Source organism: Colletotrichum scovillei (assembly GCF_011075155.1).
Source record: "Colletotrichum scovillei strain TJNH1 chromosome Unknown Contig00008, whole genome shotgun sequence".
NCBI classification, from domain to species: Eukaryota; Fungi; Ascomycota; class Sordariomycetes; order Glomerellales; family Glomerellaceae; genus Colletotrichum; species Colletotrichum scovillei.
The window spans coordinates 1,485,716-1,505,859 of NW_023336266.1; the positions used below are offsets into that span (position 1 = coordinate 1,485,716).

General features: G+C 53.3%; 3 protein-coding genes across 3 annotated transcripts; all 3 read right to left on the reverse strand.

The window, feature by feature from the left end:
- Window positions 1-650: 650 nt before the first annotated feature.
- HER10_EVM0007081 (uncharacterized protein) lies at window positions 651-2,529 on the reverse strand (the record flags this gene model as incomplete). Its single annotated transcript, XM_035476647.1, has 3 exons — window positions 651-752; window positions 838-1,871; window positions 1,932-2,529. The coding sequence occupies 3 exons, from the start codon at window positions 2,527-2,529 to the stop codon at window positions 651-653; spliced, it is 1,734 nt and encodes a 577-aa protein (XP_035330765.1).
- Window positions 2,530-3,666: 1,137 nt separating this feature from the next.
- On the reverse strand, window positions 3,667-6,155 carry HER10_EVM0004621 (uncharacterized protein). Its single transcript, XM_035474257.1, has one exon. It carries the CDS (start codon window positions 5,763-5,765, stop codon window positions 3,873-3,875), a length of 1,893 nt encoding a protein of 630 aa, XP_035330613.1. The 5' UTR covers window positions 5,766-6,155; the 3' UTR covers window positions 3,667-3,872.
- Window positions 6,156-8,859: 2,704 nt separating this feature from the next.
- On the reverse strand, window positions 8,860-14,327 carry HER10_EVM0002841 (uncharacterized protein). The gene is made up of 2 exons (XM_035472535.1): window positions 12,657-14,327; window positions 8,860-12,600 (listed from the first exon to the last, which is right to left on the reverse strand). The coding sequence occupies exons 1-2, from the start codon at window positions 12,814-12,816 to the stop codon at window positions 11,024-11,026; spliced, it is 1,737 nt and encodes a 578-aa protein (XP_035330510.1). The 5' UTR covers window positions 12,817-14,327; the 3' UTR covers window positions 8,860-11,023.
- Between the last annotated feature and the right edge of the window lie 5,817 nt (window positions 14,328-20,144).

Genomic DNA, 20,144 nt, shown 5'->3' on the forward strand with positions numbered 1-20,144 from the left:
AGCCAATTCTGCCTTGTCGAAAGCAACCAGCTGCTACGAGACCCGTAGAATGATGGCGAAGGGATTTAGTAGCGTTTTATACTGGTGCCATTGATGTGACAAGAATGGGTAGTTGAGCGCCAGATGACCTTCCTAGGGGATTGCAGCTGCAGGATTACGGAACAGTCTCTCGTCGGAGGGAACGACCTCAATGACGACTATTTAGGCAATAGGCTTAGAGAAGAAACGATGTTCTCAAGGCCCTACAAAATTAAGTTACTGCCCCGATAGCTAAAGAGTACTGCCCCAATAGCAAAACTCATTGATATACTGATTCGTAGCGGATCAAGTGTTATACGAGTAAAGCCAGGTGTAAGATGTTTCCAACCGCGAGACTCTAGGCTGCGATTTGAGACGGAGTCACCTACTTAAGCATTGTCGCGAGTCCCTGTAAGACGGTCTGTCTTCAATATTTCATTCTCTCAGAAAGGAACATGTGTTTGACGATCAAGGTATTTGGCTTGCACTTGGGATATCAGGCCAGAGATCATTATTACCTATGGGCATGACTGGCAATCTAATAAAAGTCCCGTAGCCTATCGCATACTTTACATCTTTCTACTCGTTGGCCACCTCATCCTCTGAGATTTTGCGGTTTGGAGCATCGCTTGCTAGCTCCGCCGCCTTGGTTGTAGGTTCAGGCGGGTTGACTGGGGTGGCACTTTCTTCATCTCCTTCCCTACCTTGTCGACGTCTTTTTGCTCGAGGCAGTTCTCGTACCTCTTTCCTCGCGTTTCGCAGTAGTCGGACCACCCTCCGGCTCAAGGATAGAAGGAAAGTAAGGCTCACGACTATGACAGCAGGGAATGATATGAGAGCTATTCCATATCCAAGCACTCTCGCACCGAGATCAACGTCTCTAAACATGCCAATGAGAAATGAAACGACAAGAAGAATGCAAAACAGGCTAAGCCCCAGCCACCAAGAAACAAATCCAACCATTCGAAATCGCTTGTATGCCAAGAGCTTCCGCTTCTCCCTGGGTGCGCGCCCGCTATAGAGAACATTCTGATTCAACTTTATCTCGATCCAACCCATAAAAGTCCCGGTTACAAACTTGTAAACGTTTGAGAGCAAGATAAACAAAAGTGCGAGCGCCCCAAGGAGAGTCATTACGCCGAAAAAGTCGTAAAGAAGCACACCTAGGTCCTTGAATCGCGTCTGCATACTAAGAACACCTGAAGATACGGAAAGAGGTAAGAAGATTGCTGCAAGTATACTTAACTGCTGAACACTATCTGTTTGTTCTACCTCTCTGCTTAGTTCTAATAGCCTAAGGTCATGCTCCATTGCGGTGGAGCGCCTTGATAAGCAGCCTCTTATTTGTTCGCAATGCAAACGGATTTCGAGTTCTATAGCTGCCAATTGCGGGTTCTCTGGTGTTATTGTTGGAATATTCGACGTTCTCGATGTCGGCGCGGATGATGCAGAAGTGCTTCTTATGGCGTCCCGAAGGATTTCAATCAATGACTCGATAACCCTTAGCATTATATCTGCAACTTCCGAAAACTTTTGGATTACTTGATCGTCGCGAGTGGTTCGCTCGAGGGTGCCTCGAAGGAGCTTTGCGCCGCGAGCAGGGTCCGTCAACCCCCGCTCAATATTGAATACGTCTTCAAAATTCAAAAGACATCGAGCGAATAACAGCAGATTTGCATGGCAGAACTGTAAACTGAAAGCCTTTTCCCAGGTTGACGTGTCTTTGAAAGGGCGATACATGGCGTTCAGCTCGCATAGCTGTGTGACGAAGGAAGTTGTTGCTTGGTAGAAATCAGATTTTGTTTCAACTTCTCTATGGACTAGATCCACAAACGTTCTACACATGATGAACGCTGGTCAAATGTCAGCTGTGTGTCCAGCCAAGCCAGCTTCGCATTTCAAAGGAGACCCACCTTGTAGCCGATTGTCAATGACCTGGAAGCGCAGAAACCGCTTGCTATTGACCCAAGTGTCTCCCGGATCACCCAGCCGGCTTTCATCTATAGTGAAAGACTCCAGAAGATACCATCGAGGTTGGCGACCATACGGTTGGTTGGTAATCAGTGGCAAGAAGCTCCTCGTAGCACTCCGAAGGGAGGGGAACTCGTATGGGAAGCCTTCCCCGGATGCTGGCTTGTTCTCGCCAATATCATCGTCAAAAACCTCCTGGAGAAATACTCGAGCCACTCCATCCACCTGATTTGGGATGTCGCGCAGCAGTGATTTCAACTGGGCGTTATCGACGTCATCGTCCTCAACTATTTTCTGAAGGGCGAAGGGCTTCAGGATATCAGTCTGGCTGGATAATGAGCCGACATCATCCCATATTCCAATGTAACGGCCAGGCTCGTCCAGACGACCCCAACGGCTACTGGAAAATAAATCCACCGTATTTACAGCCCTAGTCATCCGCTCCCAAATAGATTGTGGTCGTAAGAGGATCTGTAAAAATAACTTGGTGAATTTCACCAGGTTGTGGTAAACTGCGATACATGATCTGACTTGGGCCATGATGAATCAATCAAGAATCTGTAATTTCAAGGCGCAGATTGACAAAAGGTGAGAAAGGAGGGGAACTGGTAAGGCTCCCAGCGACAGCCATGTTATACGGCAGTATTAATATGACAGGGCAGCCGCACATCCCAGCCTACCGAGTGCTTGCCAGTCTTACGCCCAACCCAATTGGGCAGATAATTTCTTCCGAAGCCCCCCAATACCTTATGCTGGGAACTTCTTGACTTGGGCGCTCAGGCAGGCTCCAATGATATTGCCTTTGCCGGCCACCAATCATCAGACACTACTTATTTGGCAGGGGTGTGTCCGACATGGTGTCCAAATGTGATTATTCTAGGCGAATATCATTCAATCGGATGGAAGCCTGTTGTCCGCCATGTTGGAAAGGTACTCCCACAGAAGAAGCAGGCTACCTACATTGCCTACCTGTGATCCCAGCGATAAAATTCAATGTTGTTTCACTCCCTATTCCTTTCTTTCCTCCTCTTCTCTCTCTAAGCGGATCAAGCTTTGAATTGACGGAAGGAAATATGGGCAACGATGAGTATGATGTGCCTCCATGCCAGTTCCGTCCTCACACGAGATGTTACCCGACGTACCTTACCCGTGTCCTGAGGCAGCCTGCCAAGAACCATACTCCCCTTCAGGGGTGTCTCCATCGGCGCAGGTAGCCACCTCGAAGTACGGTCTGCCTACTTCAACTCCTCATAGTTCTGCTCCTGTGGACCGAACGAAGTTGAAGGCGGTCACGGGCTGGTTGATAGTAGGAGAATAGGGATTATTTCGCGCTCCTTGTGTCTTCTATTCCCTTCTGAATACATGCAATGTGAAGTGCGACGCAGTCATGATTGGGCATTGGAGGGAATAGAAGGTGCATCTAGCTGCTACTTACCTTGAAACATCAATGTGTAAAGATATGAGTAGGGGACAGTAGGATGAAGAGAGTATAACTCCAGTTTGAATTGTCTATGTGGTATTTCCGTCAACGCCCAGACGTCATCATAATCATCATCCAGTCAGAGCCGCCTTCGGATATCGACAAAGCAATGTAAGTGGGCAGCCACTTCCCTCGCCTCCCTAGCGTCTTCGGCAACCCCGACATATCCAACCCAGTACCTATAGCGAAGAAGGCTCATTGGGGGTATCTTGTAGTCTATAATTTTCGATCCCCGACCCAAAACCAACAAAGAAAATGCAAAAGAAACATGTCTATGAAGCTGCGCCACCACCCATGCATTCATGTCATGTAAAGCGTTAGGTAATACAGGTCTAAAATGGTTCGTATGAACAAAGAAGATAGAAGAGGGGCATATGGTGCAGAGACAAGTGTGTTGCCTGTCTCAGATCCACTCAGCTAAAGCCGCCTTCTCCTCAACGGGTGACGTGACGGGCGACGAACGGCCACGACGCTTGAGGCGCAGGTTCTCGAGGCTCCTCATGCCCCACGAGCGGGGACGTTTCGCGGCAGCGGTGGTGGCAGAGGCGGATTGAGGGACCTGGAGCAACGGGCCGAGGCTGCTGTCCTGGTCCTCGGTAGGCTGCGGCGAGGGAGTGAAGTGACGCGCAAAGTCGCCGAAAGACCGCCTTTGCTGCTGCTGTTGAGACGTAGTAGTATCGGTCCAAGGGTAGATGGGGTTCTGCTGCAGGATGTTCGTTGTCGCCCTGTTGCCCGGCATGAACATGGGATCAAAGATCTGCTCATCCTCGGGCGGGCCCAGCACGACGTCCGTAGACCAGGCGTCGCGCTCGGGGATGACGAGGGGGGTGCCCGGGTGCGGGTAGGCCAGGGAATCCGGCTCCTCGGGAATCGAGCGCGGCGGCGGGTGCGAGACGGTGGCGAGCTTGACGGGGAAGAGGCTGCGGCGTAGGGCGAACATGGTCAGCGCGGCGCTGCGCGTCGCGCGCACGCCATCGCCGCCCGGCGCTGCAACATCGCGGAGCTTCACAACTCGCCCGCGAGTGCCTGCAGGACAGCGGGACCGAACGGGCCGCGTTGCTTCGCCTGGGAACTCGGGGGCCGGGTGCTCGGGGGAGGAGAAGCACGTCTGGCCGAGCGTCCATGCGGCGTGGAGGATGCGCGGCACGTCGGCGAGGTGGCGGCACTCGAGGAGCTTCTTGAGGTCTCCTGAGGAGCGGGGCTGCCAGCGGAGTTGGTTACGTGCGGCTTTGTCCCAGAGAGTGTGTTTCCACTCGTCTTTGAGGGAGCGTTGACGGAGGAGGTTCTGCATCTGATGGTAGTATGTCCACTCCGACGAGACGCCGAGGCCGTTGTTGTTGCAGCCGCTGCCGCTGGTGTTGTTCATGGTGCTGCTGCGCTTGTCAAAGTGACTGGCGAGGTGGTCGAAGTAGGCATCAGCCGTCTTAGGCGCCTCGCTGTCGTCGGCGGCCTCGTAGACCTCTTTGCAGCCGATGAAGCCGCAGGCGAAGACGACCTGCGCACAGAGGCCGACCTTGACCTGTTCTGCTGCCGCTACCGCCGCGGCGGGAGGGTATGCCGCCTCGCCCTGGTGGTGGTCGAGCTTGACGTGGGCGATGTAGGCCTTTTCAAAGTCAAAGATCATGCGGCAGTTGTCTTGCGGGCAGACCCAGATGCAGTCGGTGTTGTGGAAGTTTTGGAGGTGCTTCTTGAAGTCGCTCTTCCTGCCGAAGCCGACGTAGACGTCGTGGACGGCGCACATGGGACACTCAATGGGCTTACGGCCGCCGATAGTACCCGAGGACGGAGACCTCATGCTAGCAGCTGCCTTTTTCTCTCGTGATGGAGTTGAGGAGAGGTGCTCGCTGATGTGGTGGTCTTGCCATTCGGAGCCGGAGAGAGATGGTGTCTCGGAGGGCGACATCAGGAACGGAGCGTCCACGGCGTCGGCCCAGGAGGTAGCTGCCGCGGTGCCGCCGGGCTGCTGGCTGAAGTAACTCCCCGATAGGGAGGCAACCTCTGAGCCGCACAAGGACGCGTCGGAGCTGCTCCAGGGGCCGGCGCTGTTTGTGAGGGATGGCGCGCTGTTGTTGCTGCCAAAGGTTGAGGTGGAGAGGGCCGAGTTCCTCGCCGGGGCGTCCATGTGGTGAGGGTTTCGGTGGTGGTGCTGGGGCGGAGGGCGGAGAGATGTGTAGTTGCTGCCGCTAATGTTCCGGAGGGTTGTTTCTAAGCTTCCGGACCCGTACCGGCCGGCGAGGTCGCATAGAGTTCGAACGTCCTCTGGTGACATGTTTGACGGGCTCCTAGTGGGATACATGATGTGCTCACGGTTCAGTCGCTGTGAGACTGATCATGGAATCTATCCTTGCATGAAGCGTTTGATGGCGTGTTCAAGATTGTTAAAGGCGTAGTCGGTGTAGTCGTCAAAGGAAGAATGAGTAGACGGAACGACGTTAATTTGATAGAAGGGTGGGCGAAGTGCGAGATGGGGGGTGGTCGTTATGTACTAGTTAATGCCGACTCAATCGCGATGCGAAGTACGTATTAGCGGGCGGGGACGTATGACAGGATCCGAATGGCAAAGGAGAAAAAGAAATGCGCCAAGGCTAGGCACGGAAGAGCAGCGACTCGACATTTGTATACCAGCCCTCTGTCTTGCCAAGTCAAGACAACCCGTCACCCCATCAAAGAAGGCCACGAGGAGGAGACCAAGTCAAGCATGGCCAGGTCAGGTTGCGAGCCTCTGAGAGAACGCCAACGCGAGACTAATGGAGGAGGCTCGAACTAAGGGGGGAATGGCGCTGTCTGACGAGTGGCGACTAGTTCGTTCGCTGAACGTTCTAGTGGAATTCTACGAGTGCGTATGTGTAGGGATATGTGGGAGTGCGTGTGTGTAAGTGGTTGTTCTCTTGCGCCTTCTTTCGCATTAGCGCGGGCGCAGGGCTCAGGACTGAGGCCGTTTTGGAGCAACGGTGAAGTAACTCCTGCATGGGGTCTTGAGTGGCCATTTGGTAATGGTAATGGTGATGGCGGGTTACATTCCTGGGTGAGAATCCAATCAGCCTCAGCCTGACTCTAGGAAGGTCTCCTGGAATTGGGGGAAGCATGTCTGAGTTTCCATCGCTTGCAGCACTAGCTGCGAAGAAGTTGCTCTCGAACAGGTACTTGAGAGGAAGCTTATTGTTTACAACAACACTCGTTACTATGTTCCACAACTTCCGTCGAACTTCACCAAGCCTTCTAGAACAAATCGGATCCTCGGGAGCCTGATTCCCATTGAGGGGGATGCACGACAGCTCGACTTCAAGCGTCTTGATCCAAGGACCAACCGGGGTAAGCGGCAGCCCAGATAATGAGACAAGAAACGCTGATCTCAACCCATTTTGATGCCGCCTTCCCCCTCATTTTTCTTTTGCGGCGAACCGTCATCTACACGGTATTTCGTACCTCTGGAACCAGTCACCCACCAGGGACAACCTCTCTCGACGAACCAAATCACGACTGAGCCGCCTGCCTCGAGCAGAAACCCACGCCCTTGTTCGTTATGTCCGGATGACAGGTGCAGGTGAAGCAAAAAAGAAACGACACCTAGAGGCAGAGGCAGGGGGCGAGGAGAGAGAGAGTCAAGAGAGACCAAAGACCTGTGTAACGATGACCACTGACAGCCTGATAGGACGCACTCGAGTCCTGGCGGGGCTGTGTAGCGCCCAGCTGGGCGAAGGAAAGTGGAAAGCCAAGACCGTTAGCGGCCTTCTAGAATGGCGCTAGAACAAAGGATTCGCATGACTGTGTTTTTGGTCTGTGAAGGTGGTGGTGAGATTGGGTGTGGGTTGAGATGCTTGGTGATTCGGCAAGGGTGACGTTTCCCCCTAGTCGAGAGCATGAACAGACATATTTTGGACTAGATGGGGTTTGAATTCCATCAACGAAGGACCTAACCGTTGTCGCCGGAACGTCGTGTCGGTGTGTCGCGTCGTTGTCATTGCCACGGGGCCAGCTTCTGGTCCGTGATCGATATTCCAGTCTCGCGTCTTCCGGAGCCGAAGCCCCGGGACGATTCAAAGGGTGTCACTCGACTGGTCCTCTATCCGAGTCTTTGTCCTCCTTCCGACGACGCCAAAGACTTCCCCGCCAGAAAGATTTCTTTGTTGAGTCCGCGTGGTGAATCTGAGCCCTAAGTGACTCGAGTCGGGGGATCAAGAAATCAAGAGAGGGGACGATCTGCTATCCCAAAACTTGATGGACTGGTTTGGATAGTTGTTATCGCGTGCTTGCCTCAACTTTCTTCGAGGCTGAAACTGCCAAAGATTGCTTGCTTTTCCCTCCAGATGCCAGGCATGTGGCACCCTTGGTGAGGCATTCGTCTCGAAGACGATGGGAAACCAACCGTGCCAGCAAGCCAGCCACATCGTACATGCCACATGCTCTACCGCATACGGCCGTTGAAGGAGGAGCTTCCCCTCAGTTCGTTTCGCGGGCGTTCGAAACTGACGATGCCACCTGCGTCAGCGGAGAGCCCGACTGCCGTCGGTGCTTCAGCCGCCATTCGCCCATTCGACTGGTGAGCTGCCATAGGATTCCAACGCATGGAGAGTGTGTGGAAGAGGGAGAGGGGGAGAAGGCTGCCCGCTCGCTGGGTTGCCTGACACAACATGAGATGGGCTTGCCCCTAAAGTCACAACAATTGGTTCACCCAAGACAAGTGGTTAGGCGAGTGATCTTCCTCACCGTCGGCGAACCCCGTCCAATCCCACGTCGATGTCCACCGGTGCGCTGAGATGAAGTGAAGGAAAGTGGAAAAAAAAAAGACCAAGACGGCCGAACGCAACTCATCCTCGAGGGTAGGATTGCAGGGTCTCATTGAATGTTACGCAACATTACCAGTAACAGCCTGAATAGATCACCGATCTGAACTTGTCCATTCCTTTCGCTGCTCTCACGTTACCTTTGTTGCTTCCCTCTCAACAAAAACATTGACGAAAAGCAGATCACCATCTAAGCTTGTCCGTTCCATTCGCTGCGCTCATACCTATTGCCCTGCCTCCCAGCACAACACTAACGAAAAGCAGATCACCAAAAGCAGTTGTCAAAAGTTGCCCTTCTAGCAAGACACATTCCAAAAAGTGACGAGTGCCTCACATTCCCCAAACCAGAACAGAGTGCCTCTACCTACCTGCAAAAGTAATCCTCACCACCTTGCTAAACTCTAACCACCTAGCCGCCGCCTCACCATCACACGACGGTCCGACACGGAGATGATATCAGCCAAACTTCTTCACATCAACTCCAACACAACGCCGCGTGTCCCTCCCCCCCCCCCCCCTTCTATCCATCACCTATCCCCATAGACCCCCGAGAGGACCGTGTTGCTCTACATCTCTCAAGGTCATCGTTGCCGTAACTATGTATTGCCTTAACTCTGTTCCTCTTCTACGCAGCGAAATCCCAGCGGCAAGGAACCGCCAAGAAAAACCAGTCTCCCGCTTCCCCCTCCATCTCCACCAAAGAAGCGTTTCTCTCCGTACGAATAGCCGCAAAAGGGGGGTCACGGAGACTCCGCTTAACCAAAGAGCCCCCATTAACCGCACTGACATCTTGACATCTCTCTCGCTCCCAAGCCCCCGATCGTAGCTCCACTGAACCCTCCGTTACCCGGTCCCCAAGAGCCCACGGTCAATCTCCCGTCCGGCCGTCAACCGGAATCCCAGCTCCACCACCACCAAACGTGACAACAAATCATCAGATAAAACCTCCCATATCCCAGATCTCCTGTGTATACACAACCAGACGCCTTTCCCACTCACCCTTTCTCATCGCATAACCGGTCTGCCTCACGATGCTCAATCAAGGCAGGTACCCGTTTAGGATTCCCCGTCCCACAAAGGATAAAAAGCTTAAATTCGTCCTGTGGGAGGCAACGACAAAGAGAGACACAAGAGAGAGAAGCGCCAGCTTTCCCAGACGCCGTCACAGACCTCAGAACCCCCAATCCCTTCCTATCCCGTCTCATGGTCAACATACCTTTCCTTTCTTTCAACCCAAGGGAAACGGGTGTAGCCGACCGGAGCTATGCGGTACATCCCTCCCCCACCCCTTGGCCCCCAAATTCATGCAAAATCCCAATGGCAAATGCCATGTGTCTGTCTAGTCTGTCTGCCTATCTATACCTCATGCGTGATATCCTTTCGTCGTTCGTTCAGCCATTGGCGATCTTAGACTAGGACCTAAACCCAAGGGACCTAGGCAGCTAGAGCCAAGAAACCTAGATAGACTCAAGAGGCCTAAACCTTAAGCCAAAACTGTGGCAAACATACCCCAGCTGACCCCAGAAAGATCAACGGTGTCGCTGAACCGTTAGCCTGGTGAAACAAGCTCAAAATATGAAAGGGGAACAAGCACAGCCTTATAAATCCTCATCGATCGCTAATAAAACCACAAAGCCGCAATTCATCTGGATCCGTACCCGTCCATCTCCGTGCAGTCTTCCCTCCAACATCCGAAGGAAAGCACGGGGATCTGCCGGGAGAGCGTGCTGACAGTTGCAACAAAAATGGCGCCATCTCTCTCTCTCTAAAAGTCCGACGGAAAAGCGGCAGCAAATCCCCCTCGCAAATCGTACATCCTCCTCTCATGCCCTTGTAGGTCCTCAAAATGGGGGCCGATGGGTGCCACGTGTAGTTAATCAGTGATCTTGACGCCGCAGAGTTATATGCGCAGCTGCCAGGGAGGGCCTGCTCGTCACGTCAACGCACATGACTCGGCGCCTTACTCGAACAATGTCTGCCCCTCGTCAATTCCTAATGTCACGACCGAGTCAATTCGTCTCTTCACAGGGCTCTGGACGCGCGGCACAGGCAGCGCAGGGAGCACGACAATGTACGAGCGCGGGTTGGCTTTGGCTGCCGGGGCAGAAATTGCTTCGCAAGCCATCCCAAGTCGTTTTCCATCTCATCAACGGGCATGAAGCAATGAGGCACAGAAGGGAAGCAGGAAGAAGTAAAAGTGATGATAATGGTGGAAATTAAGAAGTCGATTCCAACCGTTTCGCCGGTGGGTATAACGCACCAGGTACCAAGCCTTGTTGCTTTCACCTGAGAGTGCTTCACGGAAATCCAGGCCGTTCTACCTTGGCCGCGTCCCATGTTCCCGAGTCCGTCCTTGCTTTCCTGATATGCCTCATCCCATCTCTCTAAAAGAGTATAACCGCCTTCACGATAGCCCTACTCGTTCGTGTCGAAACACTTTCGGACGACTCTGGTCTAGCAACCAGCTGTCATGTACAATCCTGCTCTTCCGTCGTCCGTCCAGTCGTATGTCGTCCAAGGCTGTAGTTACTGCGAATATACCCAGTATGGCGTTCAACCGATGTTGGGTATATGATCTTGATAGAAAACGCCGACAAAAGAAATTGGATTGAAATAAAGAGTCAAAGAAAAACATCTCTTGCGGGAGATGAGGCTGGAGTAAAAATGTGCTTCTAATTTTGTTGATACATGGGCCTGCAGCTGGTCGCTGGCCGCTCACTCGTGTCGTCGGTACTGTTGGGTCGTCGCAAATTGCTTCGGGCATAGCTGCCTAATAAGCTTGTCCGGGAGGGAAGAATCCGTCAGGATGACCGTTGATGGATGGACTTGTCAGATTTGCTGAATGTTGTCCGTAGGGCGAAGAGAAATCCGGCATCAAACCGTCCTGCATTTCCACGTCTGTCGACTCGGGTGCGCCTCCGCCCATGCTTCTTAGGCTCTGCATATCGTCTGCTATAATTCCATTGTGGTGCATTGCGCCGCTGCTGGGTCCGAAGCCTTGGGCGTTGCTGTTGGGGTCGTACATCTGTGATTCGGGCATCGCCTGGAAGAAATGTCCCAAAGTGCTGTGACTCTGGTTGTTATGGTGAACCTGTGGGTGGCCGTGATGGCTACTTGTGTGTGATGAATGTGATGATTGCGATAACCGGGAGTGACTGGCCATCGGGTTCGATGACGGTACCTGCTGGTGAGGGTGATGTAATTGCGGTGGCCTCACAACTCGCTGCTGTCTTGGAACGTAGACTCTACGTTGAGACGCCATATAAGCAGCGAGGGCAGGGTTTGCGCCGCGTGATATCTTGAAGGAGAAAGGATCGGCCGGCTGCTCAGGAGGCGCGGCGATGGTCGGTTGTCGTGATTTGTGCCCAGGCATGTGCAAGGTACACGTATCGGCAACAGGTGTGACGAAGTCTTCGCGGAACTTTCCAATGCTGCTAGGGTCGGAGCCGAGCATCATGGCGTACTGCACAAGCAGCTTGACATCTCCGACATGGCGACACTCGAGTCGTTTCCTCAAAATGCCAGATGTCTGGGGGCTCCATTGCAGAGATGTCCGTGACGCCTCGTTCCACATCGATTCGTTCCAAGCTGATTGTACCTGGCCTTGTCTGAGGAGGTTCCGTATCCTTGCTGAGTATGACCAATCGCCACTGTTGGATCCTTCGTCAAAGTGCTTTACGACGTGGCTCACGTACTCCTTGAAGGTCGCACTTGCGTCCGAGTCGCCTTGCGCTTCGAACACTTGCAGGCAATTGTCGAAGCCGCACGCAAAGACGACTTGTGGGCAAAGGTTGACCTTGGCCTCGTCCAGGGACATTCTCGAACCGCCATGCGCCTGCTTCAGATGTGTCTTGTAGGCGCCTTGCCAATCAAACACCATTTGGCAACCACGATGACGGCAGAACCATTGGGCATTGACGTTGTGGAAGTCTTCAATATGGCGCTTGAGATCGTTTTTGCGAGTGCACGTTTTGGTGATATCCTCCTCCTTGCAGAATCCGCACATGAAAGCCCCCTTTTGCTTTGAGGCACTGGTGGAGATTGATGCAGCGTCGGATGCTGTGTTGGACGAGTTGGGCACGTCGATGCCGTTCCATGATTCCGAGTCCTGCTGCGTCTGAGCTGCCTGTTGCGCCGCTTGGGCTTGGGCAGCAGCCGCGGCGCTACTGCTTCCACTCCGTCTACCCAGGATTTTCGATGTGCCGCGAGACACATTGGAGATGATGCTGCCAGTGATTGACGATGTGTCGGAGAATGTTCTGATGCTCTGGGTATCCCACATGCTCGACTGGTCATCTGACAGGATAGATGACTGCGCCGACGACACAATTGATGCACCATCCGACTCTGCATCCAATTAGTTCACGGCACCGGAGAAGCGGTCAGCGTCAAATGTCACTCACGAGGGCCGGTGGTTTCCTGGATAAGAAGATTCAGTTTGTCTTGGCCATATCTGTTAAGAAGGTGCTTAATCATTTGCTGGTCGAGGACGAGATCTTTCTGCGACAGCTGCCCGGAGTGCTGGGAGGAGCTGTCGGCCCCGGGCCAGGCATTTGCAGACATGGCCCCAATCGGTCGTTCGGTCGTGGGTAAGGCGCCGAATGGGTCGTCGATGTGGTGAGGAAAAGAGTGTCGGCAAACCAGAGATGGCTGTATTGCGCGATTGTCGGTATGGAACGGAATGAAACGGGTCGACTCGTCGTTCGTCCTTTGATGGAATGAACAGTAGAAAGAAGTAAGATGGAAAAGGAGTGTATCGCAGTCAGAACTGTAGAAGAGGGCGGAAGGGTGGAGAGTGCGAGCCTTCCAAAAGGCCGGGGGGCCAAGGACGTAGCGCTGGGTACAACGCGGGAACGACGAAGGAAAGTAAGGTAGTTATGAAAGGATGATCAAAGCCTGGGAAGGGTGGGAGGGGAGGGAATTGGCGCTCCTATGTATCGGGGGCAGCGATGGAATGCCTCCAAGTGACAAGGCCAGGCTGGCTTAGGCTTGGGGGCGACCGAGTAGGGATAAAGACCAGAGCAGAGAGAGTATCCGGCACCGTAGACGGTAGAGTGAGTGAGAACAGGGTTGGTTCTATCAACAACGGTGGGAGAGTGGCTTCGGTGCTTGTCTCTCTGGACCTGCATCCAAGTTGACGTGATCCGACACGGGATCTTCGCTAGTGCGGGCGTGAAGTCAGGAACTGTTGGTATCGAGCCTTGCCAGGAGCCAAGAGTAAAGGGTAATTTGATGTTGGGCGTATCCTGATGTTTGTGCGTAGAGCGAGGACGGGAGTATTTGTCCGTGTCCTCCAACGGGGCCGTACCAAGAGGCTGGTCTCTTAGATGGCGGTAGGACGAGCAGCTCGTGGCTCTCTCTTTCTCTAGTCTGTTGGACCCGAGAAATCGGATGGGATGAAGAAGGGACAGGGCCAACGTGCAAGGCAGTCGGCCGTTGGATCTATGTCGGGGCCGCGTTTATTTGGCTGTTAAAGTGCAGGATGTCGGGATCTCGGTGTTCCAGTTTCCCTGACGACTCAGATTTATGATTGTCTCCTTGCTGGCATCGCCCTGTCGTTTCGAGACGAGAGGGCTGATGAGAGAAAGAGAATAATGGTGAGTGAGTAAGGAGTATGAAGCAAGAGAAAAGAAAAAGACCGCAGAAGGAGAGGAGAGCCAGCTAAAGTGTGGTGTGTGGTGTGTGCGGTTGACTGAGGGGCTCTCACTCTCTGCTCAATCTGACTGTCTCGGCCGGTCTGGTTAGTCTGTCCTCCCCTGACAGCCTGGCTTGCCTGGGTTCAGACGGTCTTGGATTGGGATGGGCGACGGGCTGCGCCAACTTGAAAGAATCAGTGCTCATGCTCATCCCGGAGGTGGGCAGCGAGCTCGCTTTTGCGGCTTGCCTGTGTGCCAGTTTGCCTCTCGCTCTCGACAGAGCATCCGCACTAGGTTCCCTGCTCTCTGTTCTTTCTGCCTCACCCACACAGACTACGCAGCATCCGTAGAGTTGCCCGAAGACCCCGTACCCTTCACTTTTTTGGGCTGGAGAAAAGTGGAAAAGCCTGCTGTATCTCTCAGGTGCTGATCCCCGTCATCTTTGCAGTGAACAAATTGGTTTGGGAGCCGGGGTCAACAGAGGTCGCATCCAGTCAGAGGGCAGCCAGAGGGAAAATGGCCAATCTGAGGACATCCCAGATGGGCAGCCCGGCGAGTTTCGACGTCTTGGTAGCATTGGCGTGCGATAACGAGACGAGTTTAGTGGGCGACGCCACCTCTAGCCGTCCGAGGATGGGCCAGAGATAAAGGCAAAAAGGAAACAGGAATAGGATGGTTCCCCTTTTGGGCTAAGGCAGTCGGTGTTGCAGGGCCAGTCCTGCAGGCTGGCCAGTGCCGCCAATGGGCCAGTCTTGCCAGTGTGTCTGTCTGTGGTTGCGGGCAGTACATGTGTGATTTTGCGCATGTGTACCAGATCCAGTGCCATAAGTAGATGCGTGGTCGTTGTCATTGATGGCTTGACCAAAGCCAGATCATTGAGTGACTCGAGATGTGAGAGCCTGAACATCGAACATGGGAAGAGGTGGTTATGTGAATATCCGCCATCCGGTCCAGCATCCGTGATGGGGGAGGATAGGCACTCGATGCAGGAGCAATGCGAGGGTCCCCTGGAAGTGGCCACCCCTCTTGGTCGGTTCGTTCCATCCGCCCAAGAATCGGATAGACTGCGGACTTGATTGTCATCATGTTGGGCCGGTTCAAGGGCCGGATGCCGGTACGTATGTCGGCATCCAGTCCGCTGCCCTCCAGAGACTCCTAGATCAATCATTGTGGGCAAGTTGAAGATTCCTAGGTCGACAGAGGCATTTGATGTGATCAAGGTACTTGGAAGCTGCAGCTGCGTATTGCTTCCTTGCTGGCTCTCTGAGAGAGAGGCAGAGACGAGATAGGGTTGTCTTGGGGCCTTGAAGCCGGGATCGACGAACCAGATACGCAGTATGGCCGCTTCATCGAGCATCGAGCATCGAGCATCGAACCGGGATTGAGAAAAAGGAAGGGCATGCTGACGCCGCAAATCGCAAGCCGCAAAGAGGAGCAGGCTCCGCGTACCTGAACAAGTGCCAATCAGACGAGTGGTATTCGCTCCCAACTTGCCAAGCTTGCCAGTGCCAGCCAGGGACCCAGAGTCAATTGGAGGCCGGGACGTGCGGGTCAAGGACGTGTTGAGGGCCAGGGTTCATCGGCGCAAGATTGAAGACCCCTGAGAGTAGCAGTTTGGCAGGGCTGGCCTGGGTGGGATGAGGCATGGATAGCCCGAACAGCCGGCCCAGCAATGAGCGAGCAAAGCCCATCTGCGCACTGGTACGGAATACGGATAGTGGGTTGTGGATGGCTGTCTGTCTGGCTGGAAGAACGAGGATAGGCACGTGAAGGCGAGCGCGAGAAAGAGTGAGTGCTGCGCGTTGCAGAGTACGGAGTAGGGCGGTCAATGATTTGTGTGCAAGATCAGCGCCAGCCTCGACTTTGCGAAGTCAATGTGCGACGAGAGAGTGCAAGGCTGTTTGACGGCAGATGGTGTGGGTTGTTTGCGTGTTTGCGTACGTGTTTGCTTGTTTCTGCTATTCTTTGGGGAGTAGGGTATCTAAATCTATCGCATGATGGTTCACGGCTTTTGCTCCTTGCTGCCGGTTCGCGGTGCTGTAGCGGTTGTCTGCCGTGTATTCGCAAACTGTACTGCGTAGTGATTGATGAAGGTTGGCTTCCTTTTCCAGTTCGTGTTGTGTTGTGCGACTGTGTCACGGAAATGAGTGAGCGTATCCGTAGTGGACGCACTGGACAGAGTACCTTAGTGACGGTGGGAGCGAAGCTTGATGAGTGGAGGGAATTAATCATCGGGGAAGAGCGTGGGGGGAGCCTGGCAGTTGCAAAGCAAGGAAGGACCCCTTGCATCCGTACTTTCCAAGTCCCTCCTCTGTGTTCCGAGTAACTCTGCCAGTTTGCAGGCACAGATACCCAGCAATATTCAAGGGAAGGAACTTGACATAGCACGTGGGTACATTTTCCCCATGTCCAACCGTCAACCTGCAGCAGCTACGGAGTACCAATCCACTAAGAGCATTGTCGGTAAGTACGGAGTACTCTCGACCTCTGCGCTCCTTCTCAGTTCTCGCTCGGAGCTCCTGCCCAGTACAAAGTATTTGTATATCTGACAGGAGGAAAGCACCTTCAACTTCCAGGACCCTCACTTGGCAGGTTCCCTCCGGCTTGTTCCTCTACCTTAGCACTTGAGGTAGGTACCTTACCTTACTTCTACACTGCCAGAAGCATGCGCCAGATACAGCATGCCGCGCACTCGACACTTTACTTGAACAGCGATGACGTGATTTCTCTCTGAACCCCGGGCTGTAGACCCCGCGATGAAAGGTATTTCAGTCCTCCCCCATTCTCCTCCACTTCAGGGTTCCATGACAATAACTTGACAGTACTATGTATATCGTGTTTGTAACATCGTCGACAGCAACTTACAATTGACTGGGATGCACCGAGGAGTCATTGGGTGCTCCCAGATTGCTTTCTGTCAAACATTTGACGAGAGGTGGGCGGCCCCCATGATTGTCTCCACGTGATATGCAGATGTACAGTGTACATCACCATCAAGTCTCCAGGTCCGCTTAGATAAGCCTGCGCTGGTATGTACGTCTCTAAGGTAGGTAGGTACCTTTACGTCGTCCACCCTCCGTCGTCTCAATCCGAAAAGCGTCCTCTCAGGTCTCCGCTCCCTCACCTCCCAAAAGCACATTAGCGACAGCACCGCCTCTGCGCGTCCCCAAACTCAAATTTCGCGCCTTTTTTCATCTCTGCTCCCACGATGCCCCCCGGACAACATGCACTTGCGAAACGGATGCAGCCTTGGGTGATATCAGACGTCCCTCCCGGTTACCGATTTCCATCAAGAAACACAAAAATTTCCCGCCTAGAAACTTTCTCTCATCCACGGTGCTCACCCACGAACACTTCCACACCTTTCTTCTGTCGCGCTGTATCCAAGGTCCAAGACTGCAACGCTGCAACGGTGCAGAGACCCCTGCTCATCCCTCCTCGACCCTGTCAATCACTCTCTCTTTCGCTCTCTAGGTTCGGATCTATGCCGTTTTCCTACAAGGTTAGGAATCCAGACGTCCATCAGACAAACAGTCGGATCAGCACTTCGTTTCACGCCTGCTGCAGACAAATCACCCCTCATCCTTCATCAGCCAACTCAACTTCGAAACCCTCATCACAGCACCACCCAGACGTGACTGCTGACCAGTGACCATACTCGTGGGAAACATCGGCCTGCTGCAGGGGCGTAGGTGGTGCCGCAACACCCTGCAGCTCTTGTCCATTCCTGGCTCGTTTTTGATAACGACTTGGAGCAAGTCACCGTCTGTCGTGCATGGGCAAGCAAACACTCAAAAACTATCCGTATCGCAAGTCGTACTTCGCTGCAGGGTATTCTTCATTTCGGCGGACTGGCCGTGAGCGCCGTCGTCCGGCTTCCAAATTCTGCAGGCCAATCAACCCAATCTGTTCAACCAGTGTTCATCTTTCAATACTTCGAGAATGACACTAGCCAAAGCTTCCATCATCTCCTACATCCCACAAGGCTTGCAACCCATGCGTGCCAGGCTTGCTTTTCCGCGGTCAGCAAGCCTGGTAGGCGAATAGGTAGTACATCGCATCCGCTTTCGAACAGGACCAGACCAGCCAGCAGCCCTAGGCTTTCGTTCTCGAACAAGCGGGAAGAAACAAAAACCAATGTTCGATCCGGCAGACAAATGACGCAACCTCACACAGATTTCCTTTTCTGCCCGCGTTAATTTGTTGTCGGCGTCGCCATCCTCTTTTCTCCCCCAAGTACTTCGTACAATCTGGGCCATGGTCGTGGTCTTACAGTGAACAATTACACATTCTTTTCCGTCTTCTCTTCCCACGGCAGTTCAGCCCATTCAGGCCTAGGGTTCTCAGGCGGACCCCACCATTGGATGGCAGAGTGGGGCCTTCCCGATAGCCATCGTCTACGTCTCTCAGCCCACGACACATGTGAATGACAAAAAGCTCGGGCTCCATCCCGCGACACGCTTACTGCGCACATGCTGCGTAAAGACTCATGCGCGGGGAGTTTACGACGACGACTTCATTCATCCATTCACAGCAATGGCCTATGCTGTGCTCCGTAGATGCAAGACGAAGAAAAAGGATACCGACTCATGAGTTGTCCCGAATCAACACGGCAAAGGAAAAGATATGAGTCGAAATCAGGTCCACCTCGTCGTCTTTCCGCCCCCAGTGCGTAAGAGAGCAGCCCCCAAGGCGCACCTCGCCCAGTTGCATCGCATTCCGTGTCACCGACTCGAGAGCGGCTGAACGCGCTTGTTCTTCAGCCGCATTGGTCTCACCCGGGGGCCGTCAGCATCTTGATATAGCCTACGACCTGTTGGTGTCATCTCATGAACCTCGATTATTGGGTAAAGCATTGGCTTTCTCCCAAAGATAACTTTCAGCTCACTGTCCAAATGTGTGCCATGCTACACTTTGGTTGAAGCTCTTGGCTATGGAATAACGAGTAGCACAAACCTGAGAGCCATCAACGTAGTTTCTGGCACCTTCATTGTTGCCACTCAGTATATGCAAGTTGCGGTCTTTTCCCACCTTCCGACTTGTTTCGAGCATCGAATCCACCCTTCGAGGTCGAATTTCATCTTGCACAGCCCCCAACGCAATGCGACAATGAAACGCCCACGAACCAAACACCATCTTACTCGTCCTCTTTTCCCCCGGATAACCGTTCTTTCGGCCAAACTCCGGCGGCAGCTCCGAGTCGCGTTGCGTTCGGCGCCGGCTTGCAAGTTGGAGACGCTTGGGGCATCCTTTTGACGGTGCATCCGTACTTGCCAATCTCTAGCACATACTTTTGTCGGCTACTGGGCGAGACTTCTTGGCAATGTGCAACGTCCATCAAATCAAGCTCGGTGTCGTCAAGGTCGGTGTTTGTGTCGGCAGAGGGCCGGCTGCACTAGCTGGGAGATGATACAATTCGATCCCCAGCTCGTTGATGTCGAGATCTCGGGATCGCCCGCCGCATGACTCTGCCAAGGGACCTTCTTCGAATCACTTCTTCAATTCGGCGCATTTCTCATCTACGCTCGACAACTGCCCGACACTTTGACAGTCTTGAACTGATTCACAGTGGGACCAAAAAACAGAACGTGTCATCTCTCACTTACACTGACGGCCGTCGGACTTGATCCCGCTTGTCTCTTTCGAATCTGATTACGACAAAGTATATTCCTGGCCCTCATCTATGCAGCATACTGTGATGCTTCACCCTTGATACAGCTCTACGGTATCACCTTTGCTGCCGGTCAGTCGGCGAAACACGGCCGGTAAACTCGTCTCCAGTGTGACTGAGAATACATCCCGTTGCCACCGTCTCTAGCGAGGCCCTGCGATCTTCAGACAGACAACTTGTCCATTTTGCCAGAACCATTATTACGTACTTGTGGCCATTGTCCTTCGTGGCTCTCGAAGCTCGAGTGTAGAGAATTGCCAGCATGAGCGCAGTAGAGCATCCCGTGATGATACGATGGATACAGGACGCGTCAGGGCAGGAATGCCTACCTGATGGGTCATGTTTCCATGATATTGTACTGTTTTGCTCGCGTAATGAACAAAGACTAAATGTCATTGCCAATAAGTGCCTCCCATGAAGCGAGGCGACATCAGCCCGATAGGGAAAGCTGCTCTTATATCAAAAAGCCCTCTTTGTTGCACTGTTCCGGGCAACGCCCCTGAAGGGGGCACTCGTACCCATCTCGTCGGATTACTCTACTCGAGCAACATTTGGGCAGGGTTGCTGAGGCATTCTACTTGTCT

What these genes read in the sequence shown, in the direction of transcription:
- HER10_EVM0004621 (XM_035474257.1), bottom strand. Translation starts at nt 5,765, where the DNA reads ATGTATCCCACTAGGAGCCCGTCAAACATGTCACCAGAGGACGTTCGA.
- HER10_EVM0002841 (XM_035472535.1), bottom strand. Translation starts at nt 12,816, where the DNA reads ATGTCTGCAAATGCCTGGCCCGGGGCCGACAGCTCCTCCCAGCACTCC. An exon ending in CCAGGAAACCACCGGCCCTC is followed by an intron (nt 12,601 to 12,656) that starts GTGAGTGACATT and finishes AATTGGATGCAG; the next exon opens with AGTCGGATGGTGCATCAATT.